The sequence below is a fragment of the Dryobates pubescens genome, chromosome 32 (genome assembly GCF_014839835.1).
Source record: "Dryobates pubescens isolate bDryPub1 chromosome 32, bDryPub1.pri, whole genome shotgun sequence".
Lineage (NCBI taxonomy): Eukaryota > Metazoa > Chordata > Aves > Piciformes > Picidae > Dryobates > Dryobates pubescens.
Window position 1 is genome coordinate 5876718 of NC_071643.1, and position 14060 is coordinate 5890777.

Here is a 14060-nt window from a genome sequence, read left to right on the forward strand (position 1 = left end):
ATTCTTTGGCTATTAACCGTAGCATTGGTAGTGGTAGAAATGCTGCTTTTGTTTTGTCAGTCTTATTCAGTGCTGTTGAACTATTTGGTCTGGATTTTATTTGTAAAAAGGCACATTTGTAAAAACTAAGATACTGTCTTCAAAACTATTAGCTGTTGGGTTTAAAGGATAAAAGCTGTATTTGAGAGACTGTCATATTGTCATGATCTGGATAGGGTTAATTACAGATGCTCAAGCATCAGGTGTAATAGTAACCTCGATGAAGGAAGTTATTTACCACAGTCTGGTTCAGATATTATTCTTCTGTGATTTAGTAGTTTTTGACTTCTTCTCCAGTTAGTCTCTAAGCCATGGCGCTCACTGATGAGTGTGTGGGGAGAAAGTGCTACAGCATGGAATAGGAGAAATCCTTCCTCTTACTTAGATGACTGTGGAAGGAACTTTAGAGATTCATTTTTTTCTGGGGATTTTTGCATTTTAGAACCCTCTCTATCAATCTTGCATTTCCTGAGTAAATTTGATGCCTGCAGGGAGCAAGGGTGCAGCTAGGAAGAGAAATGCATTAGCCAGTGGAGCAGCTTCTTGCTGCACGCACCCTGGCTCGCCCAGTGTTGACTGGTTATAATCTGGCATCACGTGGTCTCCTGGTGAAGGTGGTGGCTGCAGAACGTTTCTTTTAACTAGGAAGGTTCTGCAAGTGGATCTGTTGATCCTGAAGTACAAACTATTCAGCTGAAGGAAAAACTTCCTTGTTTTTGAGTTGATACTTTATGCTGACAGCATGTAAGTACCTTGCTTCAGGAGCTGTTTGTCCTGAAGAAGCCATTACTCTTTTAGTCTCTGCCTTTGTAGCTAAAATCAAATGCATTTAGTTTAGTTTTATTAGTACACAGTGCTGCTTAAGAACACAATCCGTTTTTCCAGGATTAGCATTGTACATAACTCTGTAGAGGGAGTTTGTATCTCTGATGCTGTTCACAAGTGGATTGAGATTCATGCCAGAATTCTGGAATAGTTGTCCTTTCCTGAGCTCCCATGGGAGCGGTGTTGCCTTCAGATATTTTTGTGTGTTTCCCATCTTGTATGGCTAAATTCTTGATCTAATTCAAGTCCAGTAATTTTAAAGGACAGACACTTTTACTTCCCCATTTCTTATCATTTAAAATACCTAGTTCTTGATGGTAAACTTCTGTATGCCACATTTATGTTCTGAAGTTTTCTTTTTGCTGTGGGTTAAAATTTAGCTGTATCAGTCTTCTTGTTACCATAAAAATGATAATTATCTAGTAGAAAAAATTGTCTTTATTAGAAGGAAAAATTACTTACTGTGAACTATGGATTCAAAGCATGAGATTTTAAAGTATCATCTCCTTGTTGGTTTGCTTTGTCTAGTCACGGTTGTGTCAAATTTTGTTTTAGTGACTAGTGACCAGGGCAAAATTGCATCATTTCTAATTGCAAGGTGAAATTTTATCATCATTTCTAATTAAAAGGTGAAATTTTATCATCATTTCTAACTATAAGGTGAAGTTTTATTGTCCTTTCTAATTGCAAGGTGAAATTTTATCGCCCTTTCTAATTACAAAACGTAACGCCTAATAAAAACTTTGAGGTTTTCCTTGTATTGGAAAAGCTGTAACTGCTTCTTCTCTGGGGTTTTTAGCATTTTTCCAGGTAATTGCTGAAGTTCAGAGGAAATTAATTGCAGTGCTTCCTTTCCTTACAGAATACAGTCGTTTTGAAGCCAAAATACATGATTTACGGGAACAGATGATGAACAGTAGCATTAGTTCGGGATCAGGATCTTTGCGAACCAGCCAGAAGAGATCCCTCTATGTCAGGTAATCATTTATTTATTTTCACCTAGCTGTTGTCTTCCTCTGCTTGCCTGTAGGCTTAATAGTTCTGTATTTGCATTTTTGACCATTATTTATTCATTATTTAACTTTAAAAAAAGATATTTATATGCAGAATGCATCAAAAGTAAAGCTTCATTTAGATTACTTTTCAACTATAGTAGACTAATCAGTGACAGCCCTGAGAACCCTGTGTGAACCTTGAAGAGTGGTGCTATTCACTTGCTTTTTGTCCTGCCTCTCAGAGCAAAAATAGCCATTTATTCTTTGAGTGACTGTGTTAGATGGCTTAACATCTTGCTTAATGCAGTTTGTGTTTCTGTGACAGCAGTCTTCACATTTTCCTCCTTCAGTTCTTGAGTTCAAATTTATGCTCTCCCTTCAAGCTTTAACAGATTTCCATCTTGATTCTGTCAACTTACTTGAGTTCTATTCTCAGCTTGTATTAAGAAATCTTATTTCTGTACTCAATAGCATCTTTTACAGAACATTTTCCATGGTAACCAAAAGCAAATGCATCAAAGCAAATGACCTGAATATTTTGCATTGACTGATTCGTATAGAGCTAAACATAAAGGAAGTAAAAATGTAGAAGATCATGAAGCAGTTAAGAAAATAGAGGGTGTCACCATGAAACTGTGGCAAGGGGCAGCTCATTAATGTGCCAACTGACTCCTACATCAGTTACATACTATTAAAGTGTAATGTTTCAAGGATGGAATGTGGGTGAAAGGATTACATGTTTAAAAATAAATGGATTTTTGGAACTCTATGAACCATAATAAAAGGCAGCAGTAGCTCCTTGGCAGAGGCCAAAATATTTTAATAAGACTAGGTGAGACTTGGGTAGTGCTGGTGCTTGGGTTACATTTGGTTTAAAATGTTGTATGAATTTGCTGGTTTACCTGCTGAAATTCATTTGACTTCTCCCACCTGAAGCAGATACACTTTTGCTCATAGTGCCGTTATCTGTTGAACTCTGAGACAGGAAGCAAGTGTTACACAAGGCAGGTACTTGAGTAATTTTATCTGCGGTCAGAAAAGACTCAAGCTTTTGCAACCTATTTCTGAAGGCTTTGGGGGGGGAAAAGTAGGAAATTACTCATCCAGGACTTCCATTTCCATTGGCTATAACATGTTGCCTTCATGCTTGGACCCATTATTTTAGTAGCTTTCTTAGGTTTCTGGTTATGCAGAGCTGATCTTTTTGTGTGTGTGTTTTGTCTACCTTTAATATTTTGGAGGTCAAAATTTTAGTCTCTATGGATAAATGCCTCAAACACTGAGGTTAAATGCTTGATACCACAATTATCCATATCTTGCAATTTCCACAGGTAGTTGAACACATGGATGTTGTGATGATATCTTCCTCCTTTCTTACTCTCATCATTTATCACTTTAGCCCTCACCATTATAACAAAGCTTAAACAATTCTAAGTGCTTTTATTTTTCTTGGTTAGCTACAGCCTGATTAGGTTCTAAACCGCTTGAGCTTATGTTCACACACTGACCTGGTATTTAAAGCCACTGACAAGCATTTTGTGTTTATGTAGCTTTTATGCCACTGATGGAAGTTGTTAACTGTAAATAACTGAAGTTGAGAATTTGACCTTGCCAGCTGCTGCAAAAAAGTGACCCTTCTCCAGGTTGTTGGCAGAAGCCTTGTGGAGACTGGGGCTTCCCTTTCCAAGAAAGGTTTTAGAGGCTGGATAATCAGCTTTGTTATAAGTCAGACCAAAAATCTAAAATGCAAAAATTGCTTGGGAAAGAACTTTCCCACCCACATCTCTTAACAGAGGATACTGCTAGGGCTTCTGAGATCTACCCTTGTCATCGCACCGAAAGATGCCAAAAGCTGGTAGGCAACTTGCTATACACAGCATGAGTTCACATCTGTTCTGTCTAGTTTCTGATATAATTTGGGCCTCACTGAAGTAAGTTTTGTGAGTCTTTTCACTTACTGCTAGATATTGACAGATGTCAGTTATCCAGCTTATTTATTATAATTTATTAACTATGATCATTCTGTACTTTTAATTGGACTGATTCGAAGCCAATTTTAGTAACTAGATCTATCTTTTTTCTGTAATACTTAGCTCTAGGTATGCCTTAAAGGATTTCAGTTATATAATGCAACACAAAGTTGAAAACTAAATCCAAGAAATAGGTTAAAAAAACCCCTATCAAATAAAAATACTGTAAAAATGTCAAGATGAAGGTGCCAGTCTCTTTTCAGTAGTGCCCAGTGATAGGACAAGTAATGACAGGTGCAAGCTACAGGTTCCACCTCAACACAAGGAGATGCTTCTTTACAGTCATGGTGACAGAGCACTGGAGCAGGTTGCCCAGAGAGGTTGTGGAGTCTCTTTCCCTGGAGACTTTCAAATCCCATCCCATGGGTGCATTCACAGTATCACAGTGTCACCAAGGTTGGAAGAGACCTCAAAGATCATTGAGTCCAACCTGTCACCACAGACCTCATGGCACCAAGTGCCACATCCAATCCCCTCTTGAACACCTCCAGGGACGGTGACTCCACCACCTCCCTGGGCAAACACATCAGAGCTTCAAGAAGCACCAAAAAGTCTTGCAGCATCAGAAAAGTAGGAATTCTGCTAGCTTAAAGGAGCCTGCCCTGCTGGTGAAGGCACTATTAGGCTGGAGTTATGATCCAAAATATCCCTGCTAAATCTCAAACTTCTATTTGACTATAGAACATAAGAAAACAGGGTTTGAAAGTGGATTAAGTGCCCCAAATCATCTCAGACAAGACTCTATGGAAAGCCTGAAGTGGATCCTTTCAGTCTTACTAAGAAAAAAACCAATACACTCATTTTGATGGACCTGTGACTATTCTATTAATTTCCTTCATGTACCAATCGATACCTTTGGGTAAAGTACAGGGTTACCTTGATTACTCTTTTCCTGACACCAGGCATGTACTAGAAACAGGTATTTGTACATGCCTACAGCTCAAAGAGGCTCTAGACTTCACTAAGAAACATCTACTTACACCATGCAATATGTGGCCTGCCCTCGGTGGTCCTGCTCTGGCATAGGGGCTGGACTCAATCTCTGCAGGTCCCTTCCAACCCCTAACATTCTCTGACTGATTCTGTGAAATCACCAATAAAATCAGATACATTGTTGTGTCTCTGTCATTGAAACTGGGCATTTTTGAGTAGTCTGCCTGTAAAGAGCATTTTGGGGATATTATGTAATATTAAGGGAAAGTTGGTTGTGTTTCCTTGAAAATACAATTTGAAGTAAAATGAGAATTCTTTCTTCTTCAGTATGTATCAATATATGCTGAACAGCAAGATAACAAACAGTCCTTGGAGGGCAATAAAAATACAGCAATTCAGCTGCAGCTAACTCTTCATTTGCACATCTAACTTTCTCTGTGTACCCCTGACTAATGAAGATGTACTGATTTAATGGCTTTCTCCTATTTTTGCTTTGCATTTGGTTTGATCTTTGTTCCGAGAGGAGAGAGGTTGTCTCATAAGATGTTCCCATTTTTGCATCTACCTTGTATGTGTACACTCCTCCTTCATCCACAGGTTGAAAAAGCTTGCATGCTACCAAGTTTCTCTAATATGTTGACAGAGTAAATTTAGTCTCTGTTTTATCTCATCTTGTATGCCAAATCTCAGTCTGTGCAGTGCTCACAGAATTCAGAATCGGAAGTTGCTTTTGCCTGTCTGCATTTTTTTTTCTGACCAGCCTGATATGTATCAAATTCAAACAATGGCGCTTATCTCTCCCTGAAGCAGAGCAGAAGAGGGTTGCATCTCCAAGTGGAAGAAACTTAACAGTTTTGAAATCATTAGGAAATTTGAACTGAATCCATTGAAAAATAAGATCTGGCATTAGCTCCAGGTCTGAAAAGTGTAGTTGCCTCCCGGAGTTTAATTGAGCTGTTCCTATGTTATTCTGTTAGTTAAACATCCAGTTTCAAATAGGTTTCCCAACAATTCAGAGGCAGGGGGGAAAAGAGCCCTTCCTTTATAAAATAACCTTCACTCTGAAGCAGTACTATTTAATTCCTCTTTCATTAGATAAGAAATGGAGATGCTTTTGCTGCAGGAATTCCTGATTGCTTTGTTCAGCAAGAATACCCTGAAAGAAGAAATGCTTCAGTAAAACTTGATCAGCAGCCTATGATATTGAAGGCAATGTTTGTAGTCAAGTAAAAGGCTTTCTGGAATGCTTGGCACTGTAATCACAGCCATTAAATTTTAGGGTTTGAAGCATAAACACTCATGAAACATGCAATTTATATTCCATTTCTCTAGGCTTGTAAATGGAGGAACCACAATACCTTTCTTATTTCTGTGTAGTTGCTGGGTGATACAAAGTGAGATGAAATAAAAGGAAGGATTTGACGCTCTCTCTGTGAAATCATTTTTAGGACTTCTCATTTAAATAGAATTTAGAGGCAATATCATTGAACTCTGTTCAAAGCAGTAATACCAAACAGGAATATCACAACAGTAACACCAAAGCAGGAATAGCACATTTATTTTAAGTTTCTGCCTGTAACTTACATGAAATAAATGTATACATGGCATTGTGAATCTGTGAAGTGTCTCCTTACAGGGAGTTAATGAAAGCTGTTTTCAATATACCAGCCCATCGATAGATAGGTCATCTTGGCTGTGAAATGAGTTCTCATTTGATGATTTGCCAGGCATGCAGGAGAAGCCACGTTAATCAGTTGGAATCAAAAGAGATTTTTTGTTAGTTCTATTCACTTCTGGGCTCGTTTCTTTGATTGTTACCAGTTCTTGGTGTTCGTAGAATTGTAGCTATATAGCTTTGTCACTGTCCTGTGACACCTTCATTTGTCTTCTCAAACTATTTTAGCAGCTTTGACTTTTTTTCCTCCAGTGAAATTATTTTACTTGACATGACCTCATCAGAGTAAAAAATACTTGATGCTGCTGCCTTTCGTTGTGCAAAGACTCTTCTGTGTAATTGCTCATCTGTTTTGAAGTCCATGTGTTAAATGCTATGTTTTTCTCCATTCGTGCTTCCGTTTCACTCTTGTGTATCTTATTTTTTATTTGTGCATTCAACATATTTGTTAATGCTGGTTAGAATAGAATAGAATAAATCAGGTTGGAAGAGACCTTCAAGATCATCGCGTCCAACCTATCAACCAATCCAACCCACCTAATCAATTAAACTATGGCACCAAGCACCCTATGAAGTCTTCTCCTGAACACCTCCAATGATGGTGACTCCACCACCTCCTTGGGCAGCCCATTCCAATGGGCAACCACTCTCTCTGTATTGAATTTCTTCCTAACATCCAGCCTAAACCTCCCCTGGCGCAGCCTGAGACTGTGTCCTCTTGTTCTGGTGCTGGCTGCCTGGGAGAAGAGACCAACCTCTGCCTGTCTGCAACCTCCCTTCAGGTAGTTGTAGAGAGCAATAAGGTCACCCCTGAGCCTCCTCTTCTCCAGGCTAAGCAACCCCAGCTCCCTCAGCCTCTTCTCTTAGGGCTTGTGTTCCAAACCCCTCACCAACTTCGTTATCCTTCTCTGGACACACTCCAGCAAGTCAACCTCCTTCCTAAACTGAGGGGTCCAGGACTCAAGGTGTGGCCTAACCAGTGCAGCATACAGGCGCAGCTCATTGCTCATACAAGTTTATACTCAAACCAAATCTTAGATGTTAAAAGTAGTGCTGGTAGAAATCATTGCCTGAATACTAACAAGAATTCTCAGGACATTATGCAGTTAATGAACTCAGTGAAAAAGTAGATAACTCAAAACTGCATTAAAAGTACATAATAGATTCAAAAGGGGATTGGACGTGGCACTTGGTGCTGTGGTTTAGTAGTCATGAGGTCTTGGCTGACAGGTTGGACTTGATGATCTTTGAGGTCTTTTCCAACCTTATTGATTCTATGATTATTTGCTTTTTATTTTGAGATATGAAATGATATTTGTCCAGATTGCTCCTGAACGAAGATGTGCGCAATTTATCTGGAGGAATAATGGTTAGACATGTATAGTTTTCTCACCTGCAGTATTTCAGCTGTTTCAAGGGAGGGGTGGGTAGGGAGGAAGGTTTCTGATTTAAAAAAAAACTAGTCACAATATCTCAAGTATGCTATGAACTTAAAATGAAAGATCTTACAGTGGAGGTTGCACTACTGAAGAAGGTGATATTCAAAACTTACCTGGATGTGTTCCTGTGTTACCTGCTCTAGGTGATCCTAGAGCAGGGGTTTTGGACTAGGTGATCTTTCTAGGTCACTTCCAACCCTTAACATTCCATGATGCTGTCATTTTTCAACCTCCAAAGACTTCAGAAACAGCATTAGAAATTTAACAAAAGTATTGCATGTTTAGATACAGGGCTTTGTGTATCATGGGAGTAGATATTTCTGAGCCATTTTAAAGCTTCTTTCTTCTTCTAGAAAACATTTATTAAAAACATTTAATAATTTATGGAAGGTGATTGATAACTTACTATGGCCCAAGAAAGGCATGCTGTCTTAACTTTGATTTTTGAAGCAGATCTTATGGTAAAGATAATTGGTATGACAAAAGATTTTGAGGTGTTTTTTTTCCCCTGCAAGCAGTTTGTCATTGGTTATGAAATAAACACAGTTCAAACCAGAAGAAATAAACTCAAGTGTTTAAGAAAGGCAAAGTTCATAAAGCTAAAACAAGTTTTGGTGCAAACAGTTATCACTTAGAGATACTTAACATGAGTTAGAAAAACTCTGAGACATGAAAAACCTAGCAGAGAAAAGTGCCTAAGATTAGTGTTTGGGGTGAAGAAATGAAGTGAATTTGGACAAGGAATCCATTTGAAATCTGTGTGCTGTAATCTATTGATGCTACTTGGTGTTGGATTTGGTATGAAGTCTCTAAATTGAGAAAGAGATCATTTAGAAAGTGCACCACTGACAAACACAGGAGCTTACAGATGAAATGAAGCTGAAGATTTTTTGGCAGTGCTATATGCTTCGAGTACTTGCTTACTTTTATTAGGCTGATATGTAAGTTGCTCCATGCAAAGCAGTCATTGTATCTTCAGTGGACCTTTACTGGAGCACTAGAGTTTTGCTCTGCATTAAGTTTATTCCCATTAATTAAAACTTAGAAGTGTGCATGTATACTGTACTACATATTCTGTGTGTGTCTGTGAGAGGTAGTGCAATCACTTGCAAAAAGCAGAGGCAGCTTGCTTCAGCTTTGGTGCTATGGATACTCTTCTAGTATTTTCTTTTTCTATGTTGAATTTTTGGTGCTACTGATACTCTTCTAATGTTTTCTTTTTCTGTGTTGATTTCTTTTTTTCCCTTTTCAATGCAGAGCTCTTTTTGACTATGACAAGACTAAAGATAGTGGCCTTCCAAGTCAAGGGTTGAACTTCAAATTTGGAGATATTCTCCATGTCATTAATGCTTCTGATGATGAATGGTGGCAAGCACGGCAGGTAACTCCAGATGGGGAAAGTGAGGAAATTGGAGTTATCCCAAGCAAACGCAGGTATGTCAGATCTTCCTGATTATAACATGTCTGCTATTAAATATGTTATATGATTAAGTCATGCACATGTCCTAATGTGTTTATTAATGGCAATAATAGCAATTGCATATGCTTTGTTTGTTGTTAATTCTGCACCACATCAGCCACTTGTTTGGGGTTGGGTGGTTGGTTTTATTTGGTTTTGGGGTTTGGTTGGTTTTGGTTTTTAATTAGAAAGAAGAAAAGCGATCTCTAGTGGGATTCCAAGTAAATGAGAAATGTGTTAAAATGCTATTTAGCCTTAGGAGCTGTGTGCTGAAGTTGATAAAGCTGATCCAAGTCCCTGTCGCTGTTTGCACTGTAAGCAAGTTATGGGTTTAATAATATTACCATTTGGTTTAATAGCATTATACCAATTACTGATGAAAAGCTGCAAAGTGAATTCTATTCAGATGGTGACACCACCATGAATTCCTCCTGTTCAAAACCTGGATTATGGCAAATACTTGTTTGGTGGTCAAAGATGAGGTGTTTGTTGTCATACTAGAGACCCAAATAGGAGATTAGGTGCTCTTCCTCTTCGTATCTCCTGTCAACTCGTAATTGAGGAGGTTCACTTCTTAAGTGAGGTTTTCTCTTTGCACCCTCTGGCTTTAGTGGACCCATATAAGCACAAAGTGCTCCAGTACCCACAGCTCATCACTTGGGAAACGATGCCTTACTTTTCCCGCACAGTTTGCCATTAGCTGGCTTCCATTTTCTGGAGGTGTCATGAGCAATAAATACCTGTACTGCAAAAGGTGCAGGCAGATAAATGCTTATGCAGTAACAAGTGGTAACTTGAAGTTCCTGAATTCTGCTGATTTACCATTTTTACCTGTCTTTCTGTGGTAGAGTGGAGAAAAAAGAACGAGCCCGCTTAAAGACAGTGAAATTCAATTCCAAAACAAGAGGAGATAAAGGGGTGAGTTAATGAAGTGCTAATTACACCTGGCATTGTGAACGGTAACATTTTCCAGTGGTTTTTTTGTATGCAGACTCAAGGTATTAATGAACAAATTAAATTGTGAGATAGAAATGAAATCGTTCTGAGCACCAAAGCCAACTTGTAATTGCCAAGACACTGCAAGTTGAAGAGTTGCCTTAGAATTACATGGTTGCCCTTCTCTGGACACGTTCCAGCAAGTCAACCTCCTTCCTAAACTGAGGGGCCCAGAACTGGACACAGGACTTGAGAAGATATAGAAAAATAATTTTTTTTCCTCCCTATGAATCTTTATTTAAAAGGAAATCATTGCATCTAGTTATTTTCTGATAAACAGTTTTAGTACTGCCTTGAGGGCTCATGAGATGTGTAGTTTCTCTCCTGTTTTGGTGCCTTCAGGTTTTGGTGTTGCGCTCATTGATTGGTGACAGATGTGATTAATTTTTAACGTGATCCTTTTTGTCTAATTTGAGTTCACTTTTTAGAAGTCATGTAAAGAAAATTCCTGAAGGACTTCATTTTAATTATTATTATTATTTTAAGTTTGGAAGTGTTACCACGTTCTTTGAGAGATAACTGCATGGTTTTGTAGTTTGTCTACCAATAAGCTGCGGACAGCGGATTAAGGGGGTGCAGAGTTAGCGCCCAGTCCCTGTCTGCCGGCATAGCACCAAAGAACACTGTGTGGAAAAGCAACTACGCTTGCCATTGATACAGAGCTGCAGTTCTCGTTCTTTAGTAACATTTTCATTTAGCAGACATGCTTACACTGTTCACAACCTTTTGCTTCAGCTGTAAATGTTTTAACATTATGGTTTCTCCTTAAATTATTCTTCCTGTACTTGTCATGATGACATTTTCCCCAGTACGTTTCCTGCACCATATGTGTCCTCCATGGACTGTGTGCCTTCCTCTGTCTATCCATGATAATACTTCCATGGCTGTGATGAAATAGCAACTTTGAACTTCAAAATTCCTACATTAAAACCTTCAAGAATTATCCTAGTGATGGGCAAACATTAAAATTCACATTCCTATCACAGTATCGCTAAGGTTGGAAGAGACCCCAAGGATCATTGAGTCCAACCTGTCTCCACAGACCTCACAACTAGACCATGGCACCAAGTGCCACGTCCTATCTCCTCTTGAACACCTCCAGGGACGGTGACTCCACCACCTCCCTGGGCAGCACATCCCAATGACGAACGACTCGCTCAGTGAAGAACTTTCTCCTCACTTCGAGTCTAAACCTCCCCTGGCGCAGCTTGAGACTGTGTCCCCTTGTTTTGCTGCTGGTTGCCTGGGAGAAGAGACCAACCCCTTCCTGGCTACAACCACCTTTCAGGTAGTTGTAGAGGGCAATGAGGTCACCCCTGAGCCTCCTCTTCTCCAGGCTAAACAATCCCAGCTCCCTGAGCCTCTCCTCATAGGGCTTGTGCTCAAGGCCTCTCCCTAGCCTTGTTGCCCTTTCATTTTATGGAAAGCTTAAAAAACATCTGGACAACAAATGATTGAATTTTTTTCTCATGTGTTGTTTTTTTTCTTTCATATACACATTTATCTCACTTTCTGTGCCGCTTCTGTTTAAATATGTTCTTGCTTATATGATTTGCAGTGGGCTTACAGAAAACATTAATGCAGTGATGATGCATTTGCAACTAATAAGCGATGCTCTCCAGCTTTTTATAATCATGGTATCTTGTAAGAATAATCTTTTGGCTAATCCTTGATGCCAAATCAGTATAATATTACTTTTATTTTGGCAATGGAACTGACTCTGACCATTATACATGCAGTACATGAAATTTAACATTAGTAAAAGAAAGTTAAAGTAATGATTGTTAGGAAATACTTTCAAAACTGAAATGAAGAAGCCTGTTATGTTTCATGAAGAACAATACATCAGCCACTCCTTTTCATTTAACTATACAAATTGCAGAGTCTCACCACCTCAGTTAAACTGCACCATTTTAGCTTTGCTACCTTTATTTCCCCTGGGTTTTTTTGCCCAAACTCTGAGGGACTTCTCTGAGTGGAACAAGGACAGAGATGTGAGGCTTCCACTTCTTTAAATTCAGTGTACTTAGCAAAGCTCTCCTCTGGGCACATTTCTTTGTTGCCCTTGTTCTGCAGATTACATTAACCTTTCTAGTTACGAGAAATCAATCGCAGTGACTTGTTGACCTCAGATTAGGAAAGCCACAAGGACCATAACCTAAAACCTTGTGGGGCTCATTATGGTTCCTGTGAGCATATGATTGGCTTGAAAACAGTTACTTTGTCCATATGTCAGGACGATGATTTAATAATTCTTACAGTGGAATGACAGTTTTAGTCTAACACAGATGCCAGCCAATTAGAGGTTTTATGGATTTCCTACTTAACACATTATTGCTGTTTCCAGAGCTCAATGTCACTGACTGTGCTCCTGTGGGGCCATGTGCCTTGTTAACACCTGCTAGCTTTAAGTAAATATTTTTTAATAATAGTAATGAAAATATCACTGGATGTTTCAGTAGCTGATATTGCTAAGCAGGTCTGCATTAAAGCAGATGGCTAAGAAGGGTTATTAATGGCACAGGAGGGTGCAGGTTTTGTGTTAGACTCTAGGTGTTCTCTTTAAGAAGGTGGTCCACTATTTGATACAACTTTGTGTTATTTGACCCCTTGTTACTGTATTTCATTCCATACTCAGTGCTGGCATTAAAGATGCTGTATTACATGCATATATAGTAGAGGAAGATGAGCTCACAGTGTCTGCAGACAGACAATCACAATATTATCTTGAATGTATACATTGGAAGAAAAAAATTAAAGCAATTAAAAGAAAATGGGTTTGTGGAAGTTTTGTTACTTCCTGCTGCATGTGGGCTCTGCTTGGCTTAGAAATACACAGTTCCCTGCAGCACAGGGTCTCAAAACCAAGCTAAGGATTTTATTTTTGCTGTCCTTGCTGTAGTAGTGACTGCAAAGCAAATGACAAAAATGTGGCAAATTTAATATCTTGGCAGATTCACTTATGCCTAAAAATGGAAAGAACTCTCAGCTGACTTCATGTTAGCTGTATTAGTCTTAGTTCTGGACATAAGTGCAATAAAGTTGTTACTGATGTATTTGTACATCGTGTTTCTGTATTGACTTAGGACAGTAGATTAAGGTGCTGTAATAGTGTAATGTCTTCAACAGAAGATATTACATGCATAGAGCTAAACTTTTGCATTAATAGTTGTATATGACTGAAAATCCACTTACACAAGGAGCACAGTAATAGTTTATATTCAAATGTATGGATGTATATATGTCTATATAGCTAACTAGAAACCTTGACAGCAACCGAGATGCAGAAATGCTTCAGCCACATAAGCAGTCAGCCTCAAAAGTTGCTGAGCATGATTCTTGGACATACAGGGATTTTGACGTAGGCAGCCTCTAGATCTGCACCCTTGAAAAGATAATTGTCACAGTAAACAAATGAAATGACTTTGCATCTTTAGAAAGTTAATCTTGGTATTGGGATGCAGCCTTATGAAGAGTGAAGTCATTTCTTGCCATGCGCTTGACGGGAATCGCAGTTGTGAAAGAGTGAAATAAATACAGTGTTGGGTTGGGGTTTTTTTTGTTTGATTTATTTTATTATTATTTTTTTTAATTTGTTTGGGTGCTTTAGCTAGACACACTTCTTTTTTTCTTTTTTTCCTATTTCACTGTTACTTAGTTGTATTGCTA

At 38.7% G+C, this 14060-nt stretch overlaps 1 protein-coding gene across 11 annotated transcripts in view; it reads left to right on the top strand.

Annotated features, from left to right (window-relative positions):
- DLG1 (discs large MAGUK scaffold protein 1) overlaps nt 1-14060 on the top strand; it is a 159312-nt gene that overhangs the window by 126623 nt on the left and 18629 nt on the right. For all 11 annotated transcript variants that reach the window (XM_054175560.1, XM_054175561.1, XM_054175562.1 and 8 more), the window contains 3 exons: nt 1727-1841; nt 9194-9370; nt 10244-10313. In XM_054175560.1, the coding sequence (XP_054031535.1) occupies nt 1727-1841; nt 9194-9370; nt 10244-10313 (362 nt within the window). The remainder of the gene's footprint in view (nt 1-1726; nt 1842-9193; nt 9371-10243; nt 10314-14060) is intronic.